This window comes from Ursus americanus, chromosome 30, assembly GCF_024610735.1.
Source record: "Ursus americanus isolate L20-20 chromosome 30, mUrsAme1.1.p, whole genome shotgun sequence".
Taxonomy (NCBI): Eukaryota; Metazoa; Chordata; class Mammalia; order Carnivora; family Ursidae; genus Ursus; species Ursus americanus.
Window position 1 is genome coordinate 14,247,404 of NC_142156.1, and position 19,822 is coordinate 14,267,225.

The window sequence follows — 19,822 nt, forward strand, 5'->3', positions numbered from 1 at the left end:
GGGTGTCCAAACAGCTACTGTTTAATGAGCATTTACTATGTGCCAAGGTGTGGCTGAACAACGCACACACCTGATGTCATTTCCCCCCCTGCCATGTCCTCTGTGGCAGGACCTGTTATCCTGGTTTTCAGGTAACTGAGGCTTAGAAGGGCTAATAGACTCATCCGAAGTTCTAAGGCTCTGATAGGCCACCTCTCAAAGCTCGGTAGGACTTGCGTCAACACTGCCCCAGTGAACCACAGCTGGGTGTGCAAATGTCCCAAGGCCAGCAGCAGCAGTCCCAGCAGAGCAGGCAGCCACGGAGGAACCGCTCCGGACACCCCCAAGCGTGCACCTGCTGGCAAGGACCAGGATTGTCCTCGCCTACAGCCCGGCACACCCACACAGGCGCACAGGCCGTGGGTGGCCCTTAGAGAAGACTGGGGTCCTGGCGTTGGTGGGCTCCGTTCCTAGGGTGGGAAGCGAGACAGCACCAGCATTTCGTCTCCTCTTCTGTGCCTGGAGGTGGGTAAAAGTCCGCGGTGAAGGGGAGCGGGAAAGGAAGCATGGCTCATCTTGACTTCCCCCTCTTCACACACACAAACTGCGCTCCCACCACCAGCCAATCCATTCTCCATGCCTCCTCCTCTAACCACGTGACCGTCACTTCCCTAACCGGAAAGGAGCGGGTAAACTGAGGCCCAGAGCCGCTGGCGCCAAGCGCGTGAGCGGGAAGCTCGCCAAGTGCTGCGTGCGCGCCAGGCAGGGATGCGGCGAGCCGAAACCGCAGTCCCGGGCCTCCTGCGAGCGGCGGGAGCCGAGCCAAGCACGGCGCAGGCACCTCTGAGCCTCGAATGAAGCCGAAGTCGGCCAACTCGGCAAAAGAAGGAAGAAAACATGCGGGTCCGGGCTGCCGTGGGGAACGCAGGCGTTCGCCAAAATCATCCGCTGGCGTCTGGGACCTCCTGGAGGCGGCTTGGGAAGGGGCTGGGCGCTGGGCACGGCAGGGAGCGCATGGGATCCACTCGGTTGGCTTCTGCGGCTCGGATCCCGGCGGGAGGCGGCAGCTGGACGTTCTGACCTCCACTTCAGAGTCCGGATTCCAGGTGCAACTGAGGGAGTGAGAGACTAAAGCAGAGACAGAGCTGCAAAGACAAAAAGACGGGAGAGACATACAGAGTCGGAGGGGTTCAGGCCTTCGCGCCCAGCGGAGGAGGAGAGGTGATGCTGGCGACCCTCGGCCTGTGCATAAGCATCCCGAGCCAGGCCAGGCCTGGAGGACGAAAGATCCGGTAGCCCTGCGATCGCCTCCCTAGAGGGTGGAACCCTCAGCCTCGCCTCGCCGGGCGCGAAAACCATTACCTGGCTCTGAGCCCTGAGTTCCATACCTCCATACCTTTAGTGCAGGAAGCTGGCACGCGGCACAAAAAGACCTTGAAATAATTGGGTTTACGATCTGTGCCTCCCCTCCCTTCCCTGCAACAGAACTGCTTTTGATGAAAACACCCTGGTCTTCCCTGCCTGGGTTGACAGGGAATGACTGGAGATCCTGTGGAAGGAATGTACACAGCAGGCACCCAATCATTGCTTGTGTGTTGCAGTTCTGCCTTAATTCTAAGTCCCTATCATATGGGGACACAGACGACCAGTTACCAAGCTCTTTCAAAACCACCTAGCAGTCTCTCCTAACCACCGTTCAGAGCCCCATCCAAGGTGACCCCAGGATGAAGAGTCGTGTCCCCAGGAACACACAGCAGGCCTCAGGGATCCAAAGTTGGGGCTCATTTCTACCCGGTCTCCCTAAGTCAAGGATTCTCAACATCTCCAGCGCTGTCCTCACACCACCCAGCTCCAGATCCTACTAGGCTGAGACTGGGACTTTATTTTTTTTTTAAGATTTTATTTATTTATGAGAGAGAGAAAGAGTGAGAGGGAGCATCAGCAGGGGGCAGAGGGAGAAGCAGGCTCCCTGCTGAGCAGGGAGCCCTACGTGGGGCTCGATCCCAAGACCCCCGAGATCATGAAGCCGACTGAGCCACCCAGGTGCCCCAAAGATGGGACTTCAGAGAGAGACGACCGGTCTCCGTTGAGAACCTGGGGAGCCACGCCGCAGGGAGAGGGGAAGTGAGAGCTGGGATAGGAAACCCAAGCAAAGTTCAGGGAGCAGGGGAGAACAGGAGAAGGCTCTGGCCCGGATGGAAAAGGGGAAAAAAGCAGCGAGAGAGGAGATGCAGAAACAGGGAAGCAGAGAACGGAAGCGAGAGCCCGAGGGAGTGCGCGAACCCGCTCCCTGCCCAAGGCGCCTGGCGCAGGACGGCCAGAGGCGCCCCGGCTCGGTTCCCCACCGCGCCCTACCGAGCCCAAGGGGAGCGCCCCACCGACCGATTTGGCTTGCACAAAACCTGCGCCCCAGGGGCCTTTGCCAAGCCGCTGGGGCTTGATTCATTTCTTGACTAATTAACTGGAAGCTACGTCGCCCCTTCTTTCAGGGCCCAATTAATTCGCCGCGGGCGGTGGGGCGGGGGCCGCGAGGCTGAGGCGCCCGACTGGAGCCCCTTTGTGAAGGGCTGTCTGGACCATATTGATTCCACACACACATACACACACACACACACACACACACACACACACACACACACACACTTCTTCCTTCGTACCAAAAAAAAAAAAAAATCTTGAAAGCCCAGGATTGCCAGAGTTTAAGGATTGTCAGACTCACACTCCCTCCTCCCCCACCCCGCCCAACCGGTGGCTTGAGTTTCCAGAAAGAAGGGACCCATGGGCCAAGGCAGTTTCCAGCTTAGCCTGGGAAAGGGTTAAATGGAATTTCTCCCCCACAGAGGGCAAAGAAGTAAAGCGGACAGGTGAGCCCTGTGTGCCTACTGTGTGTGCGCGCCGGGCCCCTCCTGCCTCGAGGTTCAAAGCCAGACAATAACAGACACAATCCCCAGGTGGAATCCCAGCTCCAGAAGATACTGGCTGTGGGACTGCGGGCAAGTCTTTGTATCTCTCTGCATGACTCAGTTTCCTCATCTGCAGAATGGAGCTCATGGAGAAGGCTCCTGCCTCCTCCGATTGCAGTATTTGATGAGCGGATGGGTAGGAAAATTCTTACAACGTTATCACCCACCTGAGCATTTCACAATGCCGTCTTCAATAAACAGCATTTCATAAAAACCCCGTTTCGCAGACGAGGAAGCTGGGGCTACGGAGCGCAGACCTGCTGCGCAACGATCCTGGTGCTTGATTCCAAGGCCAAGGCGCTCCAGAACGAAATCTATCAGTGCGCTTCCCCAGCGCTCCGCCGGGCTGGATGCGAGTGCAGAGCGCTCTCCTGGCCTGGTGGACCCAGAGGCTTACTCGGATGCGGCTGGAGCCTTCTTCCCGCCCATCTACCCCCATCCTCCCTCCGGTTCAATACCGAGAGACTCCAAATCCCCGAAAGCTTCTGGTGGGAACCCAGCGTGCCACCCCAGCCGTGATTTCCCAGCGGTTGTGGGGACTTCATCGATTGTACTGACCTCACGGCGGGTCAACCTCACGGTGGGTCAACTTGTCTCCTTCATCGATCAACCGAACGAAATCTAGGATTAAAACATAGATGCAAGGAAATCACAGCCGTCTCTGCAAAGCTAGTGGGAAGTGGCTGGGCCAGAACGCACAGGGGACCCAAGCCAGCCCCACCCCCGCGCAGCACGTCAGGAAACCGAGCTTCTCACCTCACTCTCCTTTATTCGATCATTGTTCCTTTTTTTTTTTTTTTTTTTTTTAGTTCTGGGCTTTATTGAGAACAAAAAAACAAAGAAGGATTAGTTTATTCAATCAACAAACACTTGATGAACACATTGAACGTGCCAGACTGCGCTGGTCACTGGGGTACTAATGAGGAAGGGGGTCTGCCCAGAAACGTAAAATCCTGGGGAGGGGAAGGGGTTGTAAAGGCTTCTCTGCTGTCACTTTTTAGCAATGCGACCTTGGGTGAGACTCCCTAGCTATCTTCCTTCCCACAGTTCTCTGTCCGTGAAGAGTGACAACACTGTCCAGTCCTAGCAAGGTGTAGGCGCTGCCTGGTAGAAACGGATGGAAGAGTCTAGAAGTTAGATCCTTTAGCACAGTCCCGGGCTCGCAGCTGCGGTGAGCAGATCTGGGGAAAAGTCCTTTGCGAAGCCTCGATGGGGTGTAGACTCCTTACTCCTGAAAACTGCCGGGAGCCCGCGATGAGGTCTCGGGCCATTGGGATTTTCAGGGCTCCCTGTCACTGCTGCCTCTTCCTCGGAACAGAAAACCACCCGGCCAAATGTCCCCCAGCAGGCAGAAAAGCTGAGGCTGGACTGAATTTGGCCTTCCTGCCCGAGACCTTGAACAGAAGCCCTCTCCCACCCTACCCTTCCTGGGCCTCAACTTTCCTCATCTTTAAAATGGAAATTCATATGTATACATACTCATCGCAATGAATGAGCATCAGGCCAGCCAGGACCCAGTGTCTCCAGCGCTTAGCAGACTACCTGGACGGAGAAGCCCCTCACCCAATATTTGTGGGATGATCTAGTGGATATTTCTATCCATTACACCAAACTTTTCCCACTACCATCCTTTCACTGTTTCGCTTTACATATCAGAATCTGTTTAGGGAGCATCTAATAAGATTGATGCTGGTTTTCTAAAAATGCACTTTGGGAGTGGTCATTTGTTTCCAAATGCACGGAAAAGCCCCTTTTGTCCTTCTCCCCTTCTTCGTTGACTCTTATTCCTCTGTTGGAAGATTATTCACCGAGCACCTACCAATTGTAGGTAGCACTGTGATCTGTGATAGGAGCTGAAGATAGGATGAGCCAGTCCTCTCCTAGGAGCTTACAAAATAGAGACCTAACATTAGACTCTCCTAGCTGGACCATGTGGCCAATAAACCTCTTTGGCTATGGTTGATTTTTTTCTTCCTTTCTAGCTCTTTAAGTAACTTTGACCAGATCATAAAGTCTAACGCAGTGTCTGGTACACAGTAAAAGCTCAACACGTGCTGGATGAATTTGTTCTTCCCAATACGGTAGCCACAGCTCCTCCTTTGTGTGCGCAAGAGGTCTTGGAGCCTTAAGAGACACTTCCAAATGAGGGCTCCATTAGATCGGAGTACAACTCCAACCCTGACATTCCCAGTTCCAGGTACAATTCAGGCTGGTACCGCCAGCCACTCCGATTTCCACCGAGCCTGTCTGGCCCAGGGGAGCACAAGACTGGCCTTTGCAAAAGGGGGCGGGGGATCGGGAGGTTCTGCAAACCGGGTACCCGTTTTGCATCTCCACACCTATCTGGCTGTCCTCCTTTCCAGAAACACCCCCCCAACACACACACACACCTTTCCCGGTAAACAAGACCGAGTACCGGTGGCGCCTTAGAAATGAGGCGCTACTTTGTGCTAAGAACCCCCTTCCCGCACATCCCGGTTCTAGCCTAGCCTCTCTGGATCCAACTTCCAGGGACCCTGTCCCGCCCCATCCTCCAGGAACAGCCTTGGCCTCCTGGTGCATCCGGAACTGCCACTGCGGTAGCTCAAAACTGAGGTCCCAACCCCGCGCGCGTCAGTGGAGATTGGCTCAGGCCCTGCGGGGCCCTCGGAGGACGGCTGTCCGCCGCCGCGTCTCCCCCGAGCGCCATCCAGCGGCGAGACGGCAGGGGCACCCTCCGCAGAGGTTCCCGGCGAGCTTCTCCAGAAGCGAGGAGCGCAGGTTTCCAAGTGGGAAGCAGTCCCTCCCTCCACCCCCTACCTCCCCCTACCCCGGAGGTGAGGGCGCAGCTATCTCCTTCGCCTCCCCACGTACTTCCCGAGCGGCTTGAGGCTGATTCGGGTTCACCCGGCGTTCAACACCACCCTCCCCCTTTTATTTATGCCCAACACAGGCACGGCACAGGGAATTTTTCTAAGGGCGAGCAGAAAGAAAAGAAGGAAGGAGAAAAAATGTGAAAGGTGTTTGCACCGCCATTGCTGGAAACCTTCCTGTGGCGGCTGCGGGGGGAGGGGGGGTTCATCCTGTGACTCTTGCTCTCCCTTAGCTGCGAACGGACGTGTTAAGTCCTGCCTCCTTAATTCTACACCTATGACCTTATCCTGGTTGGAGTCAGGCGCTCTGACTCCCTGCCCTTGCATGCAACCCAGCCTGGAAATCCTCCTCCCCCGCGATCCCCGTGGGCGACTATCCCCCGAGATGGGTGTCCGGAGTGGCAATTTCGCGCGCACCGAATCCTAAATGCGAAGGGAGAAAAACACCATTCTTCATACACCCGGAATGTTATCGCTAATTTTTTGGAAAAGTGCCTGTGTACACACATATTACATATATTATTGAGCGGGTTAATGCAAGACTAAGAATACCGAACAACAGCGTGCGGGGGGCATATTCTCCAATTCCCTCGTAATTTGTAACAGACTGTATTGCTCGGAGAGAAAAGGAGTAGCTGCGAAGCTGCAAAACAAATTTAACTCTGTCTATATTGATCCAATGGGAGTCTACCCGTGGGGTGTGATTGCAATGCATTTTTTAATCTGAGATTTAATTTCATATTTGGGGCTACTTGGAATGTCCGTATGTACACACGTGTACCCACATGGAACATTTTGAACCACACATGCATATTCCATTACATTTAAATAATGCAACGGAATATAGCCCTAAAGTTGGGCCCATACAGGGCTCAGCAAGTTCCCCGAACATTAGGCAGGTCTAAAATGAAGCCCTAGAAAGCTCAGAAAGCCAGGCTCTCCTCTCCTCCAGATTCAGTCTGGGGCAATCTTCTGATATTCCAACTAAAGGGGATTTTTTTTTTTTTTGGCCCCTTACCTCTCCTTCACCTAATCTCCCCAACTAAAAAAGTTTATAATAATTCAACTCCATTATCGTTATTGAAATCTGTCTCATTCCCTAAAAATAAAAAAATAAAAAATAAATCATAACCCACACTCAAGAGGCCTTGCAGTGACTCCAACAATTCTCCAATTCTAGACGGAGAAATGAAATAGAGGAGTCGTCCTGGTTATTCACGGCATTAATACACCGACATAAAAGTGCGTGCATCATCATATTTTAACGTCTAATAGAAAAATCCTAACTCTGCCCCCACCGTCTTCCGCCTCCGCACTTTCCTCTAAAGGACTCGAGTCGTGGAGGGGTGGGAGCTGCGGGGGAGGGGGGGGAAATGGTGAAATGAAGTCCCTTGCAAAGGGTAAAAAAAAAAAAATGCAAGGCATTATTTACACCTGCGAACTTGGATGGCTGTATTCGGCCCCAATTGGCTTAATTGTAAATCTTTTCCTCATGGCCCCAATTCCTGGACGGAGCGTCTGGGTTTAATAATGCGCCCCGGCACCCCAGCAGGGCCGGGCTGAAAAGAGAGAATCCCCCCCACCCCCACTCAGCGCAAAGGTAATTAGAGCAGCCCCCCACCCCCCCTCCCCAAACCCTGCTTGAGGTACCAGAAGACCAGCGTCAGACATGTGGGGAACTCATATTTTACCGTCTGAAGACAAGAGGGGTTATTTCAAAAGCAACTGTACCCTCCGAGTCAGAAGTGGGAGGTAGCGCTCCCCCTCCGCGGCCTTGCCCCCAGCGCGTTTGGCTTGTAGGGGGGCGAGCGGGAAAGAGAGGCGTCTGCACCCGCAGCCAGACACGGCCTCAAACTCCCTCGGCTGGCAGTGTAGGGCTGACCTGTTTATAGAACTTGCTGTTAAGAAAACATGTAAAAACACACCCCAGCGGTGGGAGAGGAGAACGCTCCCTCGCACCCCACCCTCTCTTTGTACACGAAGATTCTCTCCGGACTCAGCTCGGTTGCCTTGTTTTTCTCCCCAGGAGACTATCTCCTTGCAATTTTTTTTCCATCACTTTGAGAGCCCGAGAGTGCTACATTTCTCCTTGATTTTTGGTAACCCCCGCACCCCCCGCGCCGAAGGTCTTTACTAACCACCCCGGATTTGCCCTTTGCAAGCAGGAGTGGAGGGGGAGGTGGGAATCACTGTTGTAAAAAAGACAACTTGGACGCTGGGTGTTGGGGCGAGAGGGGGTGTTCCTTACCGCACCCCTGTAACCCTAGTTTGAGCTCTCGAAGCGGAAAGGCCTGCGTTCCGCGGCCCGGGCCGGCGCGCTCTCTGCGTTCGCACCGGGAGCCTGCTCGCCCCGCCCCGGTAGCTGCGGAGGGAGAGCAGGTAACCGCGCCGAGAGCCGGAGCGCGCGGTTCGGGGACTCCTGGGCCTGGCGGGACCTTCCCCGCGATCGAGGGCCGGGGCAGGCCAGCCGGTGCGGGGACCCCCCCCTTTTTGCTCCCCTGCGGGCCGGTGCGGCGGGCCGGGCCGGACCCAAGCCTCGACCCCGCCACCCCCCGGGTGCGGGTGTAATCCGAGGCGGCGAGCGCCTCCTCGGGTTCCGCGCTGGGCGAGGCCTGGAGCCGCACGGAACACGTCCAGCTTCCGTATTTGGAACCCGGGTAAGGCTGGTGCTGGGGTAGGGGAAGCACCCCGGGGCGGACTCCATCGCCGAGAGGACCTGACGGGGAGCTCTGGGCTGTCGCTGCCTCACACTCATTGCCGGGGAACGAGGTGGGGAGGGGGCGCAAGTTTTCCTTTTCCGAGGGAAAGTTGGAAAGGACATTGCTAGGAAAGGTTCCTAGATCTGGAAGGCCGCTCCTCTCTGCCCTCCCGCCCGCCTGCAAGAAGGATTTTTAATATTTGGCTTGGAGATGAAATGAACTGAAGTCTGGGCGCCAGCAAAAGCAACTCTTAGGAAAAGCGCTTTGACAATTCCAAACATTCCCTCTTTCTATGTATATATATGTGTGTGTGTGTGTGTGTGTGTGTGTGTGTGTGTGTGTGTGTGTCTGCCTCGCTCTTCTTCCTCTTAAACATAAATAAAATTTTAAAAAGAAAAGAGAAAGAGACTTCTCGAGCCCTCAGGTATTCAAGCCCCAAGCTGGAGACTTTTAAAGGCTTCTGGGGTCGCCAGGGTCACACTGTCACCCAGACCTGGAGCTCAGGTTGGGAGACAGAGAAGAGTCCCTCCAGCTGCCCCCTCCCCCACCCCCCAGCTCCCTGGATCTTCTACCAGAGAGAATCGTGCAGGATTTCGCTGGGCACTATTTGCAGACAGGGATGATTTGTTTGGGAGCAAGGCACCTCCGGCTTAAAGATACATTGTTGAGGCCTCAAGTTTCTTTTACCCACACAGGGGAGGGGGTGGCTACCCAGATTGTCAGGTAATGAAGACTGACGCTGGGGTTCAGCGACGCCCCCTCTCCACACCCGTTTTCTGAGTGGCCCTGGTCCAGGGTCAGTGATCACAGAAGACAGAGCGGTGGAGGAGCTGGGGCTGGGTTCCAAATTGTGAGGAGACAGTTTGGCCAGAGAGCTTCCCTGGGTGCGGGGCAGCTGCTGGGGGACAGACCAGGCCTGGAGTCAGGACCCTGAATCTAGGGCTCGTACCCTAGCCTTCGCAGCAGGTGTCAGAGGCCCCTACCTGCCAGGCAGGCCAGAGAAGCAGGTGAAATCCCTCCCTGCCACCTTGTGTCCTAGAACCCCAAAAAGTTCCATTTTCCATAGGATTGTACAAGGGAGGAGGGGTTTTAACAGCTTCTGATGTGACAGTAAGACTTGGAACCTTAAATGCTCACACCCCTCCAGTCCTTGGAACCCCATGCCCACCAAGGGAAGGCAAACCCCTCCCCAAAGCCATAGCTCCCCCAGGGACAGCTACATTTGGGGGATTTGCTGGATATGAATCTCCGGGTGTGTTATCTGCTCTGGGTTGGGGAGACATGAAAACATTACCTTGGCTGTATGGAGGGCTGACAAGGAGCAGGCACACACACACACACACACACACACACACACACACACACACACACTTCTGTGTCCACTCTTCTCTTTCATTTATCTCCTGCAGTCCCTCTCCGCGCTCACCCTCTTTAATTGCAACGCAGTACGGGAAATAGTAATGGATATTGTGCTCCAACTGAGAAAACATGTCTGTGGCTAGGAGGGGACAGTTAGTTCAGCTTTGGAGGAGCCGATATTTCTTGGCCCTGCCAACCTTCCTGACAGTAGCGGAATGTCATGAGCCGTGCCCCCCTCGCTGACACACCTCCCTGTTCCCTGGGCCTCATCCCCACTGCCCCCCAGCCACTGGCACCAAACACCACCACCGGTGCCGAAAAACGGGGAGGAGCGGGGAACCCTGGAAGTCAGCTCTCCCATTCAGAGGAACCCCCAGTCTGCCACCGGGGATGGGAGAGCATACCGAGGTATTTTTCCTCCAGCTTTTTAAAGTATTCTGTCCCTTAGACCCCCACCCCACAAGCCAGATTCTTGGCATTAATCGCTGAGGGACCATTGACACCCTTACCTGTCTCGACTGAAAATCTGGAAAGAGGATGTTGAATAAACAAAGGTGTTGGGTGGTCAAAAGTGCCTGACGGCCAAGCCAGCTCTGGCCTGCGTCTTGCTGATTCTGGGTCAGATAAGACGAGAGGAAAAATTCTCCGGCCTCTTCCTCGTGAATTCATTTCTGCTGGACTAAGAAAAGTCCATGCGTTATTTTTTTTTTAAGTAATTGGGTAAAACACACAAAGGGAACATTGAAGATGTAGATTGGTTTGAAATTAGGAAACCACAATTAGTTCCTTTTCCTGAGAGAGAGAGAGAGAGAAACCCTTCACAGTGTATAAAAGGCACTCTCCCCAGACGCACGCACACGCGTACACACACACACACACACACACACACACACACACACTTCATCCCCCCACCCCCGTTTCCCTTCCAACTTATCTAAATCACTAGCCATGTACAAATTTGCCATTTTCCAGGGCGATCAGCTTTGATGAAAGGTAGGTGCTAATAAGAATAATGCAGGGGATGAAATCTTTCCATTTTGTTTCTGCCAAAACCATATTTACATTAAAAGGAGGTACGATAAGCAAGGATTAAGCGAATAACGGATGGTGCCCTAGAAAGAGCAGAAACCAACTGGCGCCAAAGTGAGCCTCCGTCCTAAAAATACTGCTTCCCCGAGCTAGACAACTTTGACAATCTTTTCTCACACACACACACTTCAGACTCTGCACTGAATCGCCCTGATCAATAATTTAGAGGGCTGTCAGAGGACAGGGAAATGTGCCTTACAGGAAAGCCCTGTGCTGCTGGGGCAAGGCAGGGACTAGGAGCTGAGGCTGTAGGGTAGACATGCCTCCTCTCACCCTGGGCTCCTGCCTTTGAAAGGACGTAGAAAGGAGGGGGAGAGATTCTGGGGTGGGGGAGGCTGACTTTGGGGATCCCAAAAGGAGAAGGTGATACTTCCGACCTACACAAATGGGCCCAGACCCCTTTCTATCTCTCAGGACACCTTATCTTCTTCCTAGCCAAGGGCATGAGGGGGAGGTATCAGCTTGAACCCTAAGAAGAGGCAGCTCCAGCCTGTCTTCGTTACTGGCAAAGATGGTGGGGGAGGGAATACAGAGGCAATCCTGAAACACAGAAAAGCAGGAGAGAATTCAGAGAGGGTCAAGAAAGCCAGACAAACTAGAAAGAGAGACAGAAGAGGCAGAAAGAGTGGGAAAGAGAGTAAATCAGAAACAGAAGAAACAAGAAAAGTTAAAGGTGGGGGGGCAGGTAGAGACAGACAAGAAGGGGAAACAGAACAAGACAGATGCAAGGCAGAGAAGAGCAAGTTCAAGGGAAACAGGGCAAGAACGGATGTACAGTGAAAGATGTACAGAGAGCCAGGGACACCAACAAAGGAAGGAGAGGAGCGAGGGACGGAGGGAGGGAGGGAGGGAGGGAGGGAGGGAGGAAAGAAAGAAAGAAAGAAAGAAAGAAAGAAAGAAAGAAAGAAAGAAAGAGAAAGAAAGAAAGAAAGAAAGAAAGAAAGAAAGAAAGAAAGAAAGAAAGAAAGAAAGAAAGAAAGAGGAAAAGAAAAAAAAGAAAAGAGAAGAAATAAAAGATGGGTACTCTGTCTGGTCCAACCAAGAGGCTTGTACCTGTCCCCAGAGGGAGGAAAGACAGGCTAATTCTCCATCAAACTGAATGATCCTGCAGACTCCTGGCTAGGGAGGAACTGAACTCTTAAAGCAAGCTTGGGGTGGGGGTGTGTGTGTGTGTCCAGTGAATGCAAAGCTCCAGCAGGAAAATCTAGCTTCCCTGGTCTATGCAGAGGTCCTCCACTGGGTTCAGAACTGCATACAGCAGAGTCAAGGCTTGGGGTAGCACCAGAGTGCTAATGTGGGGAGGAGGGTGCTAGCAGCATTTCGCAGCAGGAATCACAAACACAAAGTCCCCGGGGTGTGGGGGTGGGATCCGCGGTAAGAAAATCAAGTCCCCAGTTAGCAGAATGGAGAGCCCAGGAGGATGGGAGCCCTAAAGCAGACACTTAGTTTCAAAGCTGGTCAATTAAAAAAAGGGGGGGCTAGATCCAAAGTGGGGGGCGGGGGGGATTGAGCAGAAAGAGGGAACCATCGCTACACTGCCAGGCGACCAGAGAGCCCCTCCCCAGTAAAAGTTTATGTATTGACCGACCACCCTAGGAAACTTCTTAATTAGGCCTCAGACCCCTGGAGAAACACGGATGTCCTTATGTCAACAGAGTTTCCAATTTAGCGACACCTCGGACTGAAAAAAGCTGGGCGGCCAACGGGGGTGAAAGTTTAAGAGGGAATAAGCGTGTAATAGTCCCTCGCCAGACCTCACACATGCTGAAGCGAATATTTACAGCAAACTTGCCAAAGTAAACCACCCCGCCTACCCACCATCCTTTCCCCCTCCTCCCCCCCTTTTTTTGTAAACTGCAGATAAACACTATTCGGTCACCAAAGGGTCGGTTGGTCCCCTTTCTAGTTTGAGGCAGGCCGTGCCATGGGGAAAAGTAGGATCCAGCAGAGGCTTCCTGGGCGATTCCGCAGCCAGGCTGGCTTCTCTGCTGCCGTGGCCTGGGTGGTGGCTTGGTTTCACGTTTGTGTGTCTGTATAGGAAATTTGTTCTGAGTCTGCTCTGCCCCTTCCCCACTTTACCATCTGCGCTCACACATACACACACACACACACACACACACACACACACACACACACACACCTCGCTTGGCCTTAAACACTGTAGGCATTACAGATACGGAGAGTTGGGTTTTTTTAATTAAAAAAAAAATCAGGCCTGCAAAAAGGTGCGGGAATATCTGGGGGACATCAGAAGTTCCGTGGGTCCCCTGAGATCCAAAGTTGAGCCCCCCTGCTCCCTTCTCCCGCCCGCTCCTCAGACTCTGCCGAGGGGCAGACTCATTCAATGTTTCCCGAATGTCTTTTGTTGAGCGCAGCGGCGGGCAGAGACTATGGAGGGGGTCTGCAAACAGAGAGAGAGAGAGAGAGAGAGAGAGAAGGGCCGTGTAGACCCCGCGCCTGGAGCTTAAAGCCGCCAGCCGGGGGTCGCGCAAAAAGTTGTGCGTTCCCCCGGCTGCCAGGCCTGGCACAAGTCTCCAGAAGGCGCTGGCCAATGTTTCACCCGAATGCGATGGCCACCAGGCCGCTTTTGTTTGTTCGCAAATTAATCACCCAGCGCACGGCCGGCGCCAGAGTGGGTTTATCACCCACCGGGAGGGGGGCGCGACGGCCCCGCAGAGACAAAGAGGAGTTCGCACCTTCCCGCTTTTTGATCCCGAGTTACCGCGGCCTCCCTGCAGAATACGAGCCTCCTGGGGCCGAGTCTGGGAGGTCAGTCATAATTGGCGGAAGTTTGCAGACCATTAGCAAGACGTGGACATTTTCGAATCAGAACCCCGCAAACTTTCCTCTCTTCCCCCCCACCCCTTGCAAGCAAGAATAGGAGTGAGGATATGGAGTGGCAACTGGGGTGACCCCGGGGTTAAGTTAGAGCTGCGGGCAAAAACAGGCATCTGAGGGAGGGGGCGGTGTGAGGGCCAGAGATCCAGCTCGGTCCCACTCTGGGGCCAAAGGCAAGTCGAGATATTTACAAGCGAAATTAGCAAGCTCCCTTCCCAGGTCCGAGGCTGAAGGGAGGCCCGGAAGCGGAGGACCTGGTGAAAATGTCTCTCTCCCGAGCATCTGGACGCTTGGGGCACCGAGAGACTAAGGAGGGGGGGTCAGTCGCATTCTGCCAGCAGAACTGCTTTCCTTCCACTCGGAGCGGCCGGGCAGAGATTGGCTGGCGAGTGCAGGCAAAACCAGATCGCGGGGATTTGGGGCCGCTCCTGAAAGTGCCGCGGCGCTGCCCCGGGGCTCAGGCGGCGAGCAATGTGGGGGAGGGGGGTGAGTTTGGGCCTCCAGAGACTCGTGAAACCCTGCGGTGACCTCGGTGGACGGCGTAAGGAGGGGGAAGGCCTGGCCTCTCGCACCCTCCAGGATCGGGCCGCTAAGGACGGGGGATGGGGGGGGCGTTGTGAGCCGACACCCTGGCCCCCGCCGCCTCTTCTTTTTCTCTCTTTCTCTCTTCTCAACACACCGGCAGAGAGACCCCGAGAGGACGCCAGAGAAAGGCCGAAAGGGAAAGAAAGGGGCGAGATGGCGAGCCAGACGGAGTTCGAAGAACCACTCCATTCTCTCTGGTGACTTCAGGGAATTCTCAGCGCTGGCGCCAAGCGCTCTTAACCATGTGCGTCAAAAATGCGAGGCTGGAAAAGCTTGTCGCCTCAAAAGTTCCGCCCCTATCTCGAGGCGGTTGCCACAAAAGAAGTGCATTTTCACCCTCCACTTTCTCCCATTTCGGAGTCTGGGGGCTGGGGCTTGGGGGTCCACAAGGCAAACTAAGGACGGTTCTGGCTGTCGACGCACACACACCACACACACACACACACACACACACACACACCAAGCCTTGGGTTTCTTAACCCCCTAGGCCCCAAAACCAGCCCTTTCTCCTTTCCTTTCCACTCGAGGAAGCTCTCAACTCAGGAAGGGTATAAAAGAACATTCTCCCCAAGATTTCCTCCATCTAAGCAGGGACGCCCAACTCACTGCCTCGCCCCCAAAGCGAGAAATGTGGGTTTGGGGAATCCTGTGACCCAGACAGGGACCTGCGGTAACGGATATCATTTCGGCGGACAGGTCTGATTCGTAAGTTACCTCCCTCGCCTTCACCTGAGCTGAAGCCCCCACCCTACCTGAACTGCACCAGTCACCTCGCCTCTGGGGTGGGGGGCGTATCACGGTTTGTTTTACAAATTCACCCCCGACTTCTGGTGAGATAAGTCCCGGGTGCACGAGAGATAAGTGCGATGCCTGGAGAAGATACTAGGAGGGCGCACCTTCCCCGACCAGCTCGTCCCTGGGCCGGGGAGGTGAGGGCAGCGGCTCCGCGGGGGCAGGCCCAGAACCTAGTCCCTCGCTGCTCTCCTTCTGTCCCGGTCTCCATTCTCTGCTCTACACTCACGCGCACATTCAGGTGGAACTCGGGGAGCCCGGATTCAGATAGAAGACAAGACCTAAAAGAGCTGGTAAATGCATTTCCGAAAAATCCCCGGGGGAGCGCAGCCAGGGCCCGCGGCGCAGGCTGTGTACGTGTTTGCGTGTACGTGTTTTCCCGCGGGTGGCTGGGTCCCAGGGTGCTGGCGCGTGTCGGCGCGCAGGAGCGCCGGGGTGTTTGGGTCTCCGCCCACAGTCTCGGGTGCCGCCCGAGGAAGCGGGCGGCCCCCGGCACGCGTGTGTCCCGGGAGCCCACGAGCCCCGATGCCGGGAGTCCGGCGCTGAGAGCCACCCGAGCTCGGGAGCCCTTTAGCGGCGGCCGGGCGGAGCTTGGCTCCACGTGGGGGCTGGAGAGCGCGCAAGCCCGGAGTCTCGGCGCTCGCCTCTCCACCGCCACCGCCTTTTGTGGCGCCCGGCGGCGGAATAGCAGCTCACGGGGGACTCGGCCGTCCGCCCGGCTCTCCCGGGGCCGCGGCGAGAGGGTGAGCCGCACAGAGAAGCGGCGGCGGCGGCCGGAGAGGCGAGGCGAGCCGAGCGCGCGAGAGGCGAGCGCCCCTGCCCGGCGCCCGGCGCGCTCTCCGCCTTCCTGGCCCTGCTCGCTCGCTCCCTCCTCCTCCCCCTTCCTCCCGGGCCCTGCCTCCTCCCTTGATCCCGGGCTGGATGACTGAGGCATTTCAGACGTGGGCTGAGCCAGCGCCGGCGAGCGAGCTCTGGGGCTGCAGCGATCTCTCGATAAGCCACCTAGAGGCGACTCTGCGCGCGCTCCCCAGTGGCTCCCCGCCCTCCCTCTGATCATGTTGACATATTCACAGGACAGGCAGTAGTACCGATGCGGCGCTGCGACGTTACAGTTTCCGACACCTTCTTTTTATAACTCGGCTCTATCCCTCAGCACTCGACCTGTGAAAACCACGCCTATGCAGCAACACAATTGGTCCGAAAGCGTCAAAGAGCCAATCAAGAGGCCTCCGGCTCCCCACAGCCCACAGCAGAGCCCGACCTTCTAGAGCCGCCGAGCAGACGCCCGGGGAATTCTAGAGGCGGAGGAGGGTGGCGCGGAGCTCTCGCTCGCTCGCTCTCGCTCCCTCCCTCTCCTCGCGCTCCCTCTCCCACTCCGTCCCTTTCTCTCTCTCCTGTTTCTCTCTCTCACTCTCTCCCTCTCTCTCTCCCCCTCTCCCCTTTTCAGTCCCCCCCCCCCCCCGTAAATCCTCCCTGCCCTGCGCGTCTGGACGCAGATTAGGAAACGATTTCGCTCACGTTTTAGGACAAGGAAGACAGGCGCGGGAGGAGAGCACGGCAAGACTCGGATTGCAACCCAGACACCCTCCGGAGGCTCGGAGCAGAGGAAGGAGGAGGAGGGCGAACGGAAGCCAGTTTGCAGTTCAAGTTTTGATAGCGCTGGTAGAAGAGAGCTTAAATCAGAGAGTTGTTTTTTTTTTTTTTTTTTTTTTTTTAAGGCGAGAGACTTTTCCGCTCTCTCGCTCACTGGTGAAGCCGGGTCTAGCGCAACTGCAGACGCCTCCAGCGAGAAAGAGGGAGAGGAAGACAGACAGGGGGGGCGGGGAAGAAGAAGGAGAAGAAAAGGTAAAAAGTCTCCGAGTGGAGCCGTTCGCATTTGCAACAAAGAACTGGGGGCTGGGGAGCGATTCCCGGGACCAGGGGCTGCCGTGTCTATTTCGGCGAAGCAGCGGGGCTCGGGCACCGGTGAGACCCTGCTCGCTCCTCTCGCCCGTGAAACCGACTTCCAGGAGCGGCTTTTTAAAAAACGCAAGGCACAAGGACAGTCACCCAAGCGACCATGTCTCCTGGTTTCTCGCCTTGCCCTCTTTAAAAGCGGCATCCCCCCTCCCCAAAAGACACTTTTCCTCCCCCTTCCCTAGGGTGCTTGAGTGGTGATTTTCTCCCTTTTTCCTTTCTTTCCTTTTTTTTTTTTTTTTCCTTTTTCAAACTATGTGCTGCTGTTAAAAACCAAAAACAAAACCAAACAGCAGCTGCGGACTTGTCCCCGGCTGGAGCCCAGCGCCCCGCCTGGAGTGGATGAGCCTCTCCATGAGAGATCCGGTAATTCCTGGGACAAGCATGGCCTACCATCCGTTCCTACCTCACCGGGCGCCGGACTTCGCCATGAGCGCGGTGCTGGGTCACCAGCCGCCCTTCTTCCCCGCGCTGACGCTGCCTCCCAACGGCGCCGCGGCGCTCTCGCTGCCGGGCGCCCTGGCCAAGCCGATCATGGATCAATTGGTGGGGGCGGCCGAGACCGGCATCCCGTTCTCGTCCCTGGGGCCCCAGGCGCATCTGAGGCCTCTGAAGACCATGGAGCCCGAAGAAGAGGTGGAGGATGACCCCAAGGTGCACCTCGAGGCCAAAGAACTTTGGGATCAGTTCCACAAGCGGGGCACCGAGATGGTCATTACCAAGTCGGGAAGGTAAGCCAAGAGCAGGGTCCCCTCCCCCCAAGCTGTTGGAGGTCCCCCCCCCCTTTATCTCTCTCTTCCCAGAACAGTCCGTTTGCCAGTTAATTTGGGCTTAGAGACAAACTTAGTTCCCCTGGTGCTGTGTACAGGCATTCCCGGGCCCTGCTCCAGTGGCAGGAAATTTCAGCTTACCTGGGCGTCTGCAGGGGGTAGTTTCTCCTACCTAGATCGGCATCCTGGATTTCCCTACAGGCTAGATAGAATTTTTCAAGGGAGCATAGGCACCTTTGCTAGAAGAAAGAAAACCACCCCAGGAAAGTCACTGTTGCAAACCTTTCCATCCTCGTGCCTTTGTTGATGTTCTGTTTGGTTTGTTTCATTTTGTTCCCAGAGAGACAACTTAACGCCCTTTTCTTTTGTGTGGTTGTGGGAGACCTGACGCTAGCTCTCCACTTGCCCTTTCTGCCCTCCAGCCTAGCCCCTGGGTCTGCAGGGGGGCCTGAGCTTGCCTCTGGCAGGGTCACCGAGAAATTGGAGGGCATTTGGGTTCGTTTGTCCACAACGATTCACGTGTCTGTAATCTGAGGGAGAGTTGAGGCAATTCTGGATAATTAAGATTATGTTTGCAGATCCAAGGATCCAGTGGAGAGACACATGCTGCTTTTTTACGTGTGAACCTTATCAACCATATTTTATATCACTTTTAAAAGGTCCTTGTCTGACCGAGACTGACCTGTCACTTAAAATCACTCCTTTTTTTTTATGGCTCTGAAATCTCTGAAGGCATAACGTTGGAATAATAAAAATAAAATCCCTCGCTTGATGTCTTGAGCTTTCCGTGTTTTCCTAGCTAAATGAGGCCAAAGCTTGGCAGAAAATCCTCAAACCCAGAAGACATTGCCTCAGTTTCACAGCAGAGTGCTTCTTTTTAAGACGCTAGAATGCCAACACTTCTGGGAAATAAAGAGGCAGTTTGGTGGTACAGTCTTGCAGTGGGGGACCGGCCTGAGCCATAGGAGAAATGCGGTTAGCAGCGTGCTGGGCCGTTGGTTATCAGGCCTAGGAGTCCACCCCAAACTACAAAATTCGTTTTGAGAACTCACTCAAGGCCGGTTTCATTTCGCCAGCGGCGGGATTCCTGTTCCGTAGCAGGCTGGGTGGAGGTTTATTTCCTTGATAAGTTTAACATTTTCTCATCAATGGGGTGGTGGAAAACTCTAGCCTTGACTGACCCCACTTTACTAAAATCCTGCCCCAAGCTGTTTAGAAGTAGACACTTGCAGGGAACAGCACAGGCAAGAATTTCTCTTTTGTAAAGAGGGCCATCGGTGAAGTCCTACAAGGGAAAAAAATTGTGGTGAAAGTCTTAGACGCTGCGGAGAACTGTAGTGCCACAATTCACTTGTTTTGAACCTTGGGACGTTTCCCGATAGAGAAACTGAGCATATGTAATGCTTGGGCCGTGGAAGAATACGATTTTGCTCTCAGTGGCCTTAACACTGACACGGAAGCCCCATCAGTCAATCCCAGTAGAAAAGTTTTAAATTTGATTTAAATATTTTAGGGTAAATAGAGAATCAAACCCAAGAGTCCTGAGTGATTTCTTTTTCTTTCTTTTTTTCTCTTCCCTCCAATTGTAGGCGAATGTTTCCTCCATTTAAAGTAAGATGTTCTGGGCTGGATAAAAAAGCCAAATATATCTTGTTGATGGACATTATAGCTGCTGATGACTGTCGATATAAATTTCATAATTCTCGGTGGATGGTCGCGGGTAAGGCTGACCCTGAAATGCCAAAGAGAATGTACATTCACCCAGACAGCCCTGCTACCGGGGAACAGTGGATGTCCAAAGTTGTCACTTTCCACAAACTGAAACTCACCAACAACATTTCGGACAAACATGGATTTGTAAGTTTCACCGCTCCCGTCTGTAAAATTTCCTCTTTTCTTCACCCTAGGGAAGGCAGTGCTTCCCCTCTCCTTGCAAAAAT

The 19,822-nt window shown here is 54.6% G+C and overlaps 1 protein-coding gene and 1 long non-coding RNA gene across 4 annotated transcripts in view; one reads left to right on the forward strand and one right to left on the reverse strand.

The window, feature by feature from the left end:
* On the reverse strand, positions 1–17,636 carry LOC123780466 (uncharacterized). 2 transcript variants are annotated; one of them, XR_006776420.2, is made up of 5 exons: positions 17,519–17,636; positions 10,362–10,531; positions 3,699–3,758; positions 3,501–3,563; positions 1–1,124 (listed from the first exon to the last, which is right to left on the reverse strand). It is a non-coding gene; the product is annotated as an uncharacterized LOC123780466 (long non-coding RNA). The 2 variants fall into 2 exon arrangements; XR_015722326.1 differs by lacking the exon at positions 17,519–17,636 and adding an exon at positions 16,675–16,788.
* Positions 17,120–19,822, forward strand: part of TBX3 (T-box transcription factor 3) — a 13,178-nt gene continuing 10,475 nt past the window's right edge. For both annotated transcript variants that reach the window (XM_045776157.2, XM_045776167.2), the window contains exons 1-2: positions 17,120–17,843; positions 19,472–19,739. In XM_045776157.2, coding sequence (XP_045632113.2) covers positions 17,455–17,843; positions 19,472–19,739 — 657 coding nt within the window. In that variant the 5' untranslated portion in view covers positions 17,120–17,454. The remainder of the gene's footprint in view (positions 17,844–19,471; positions 19,740–19,822) is intronic.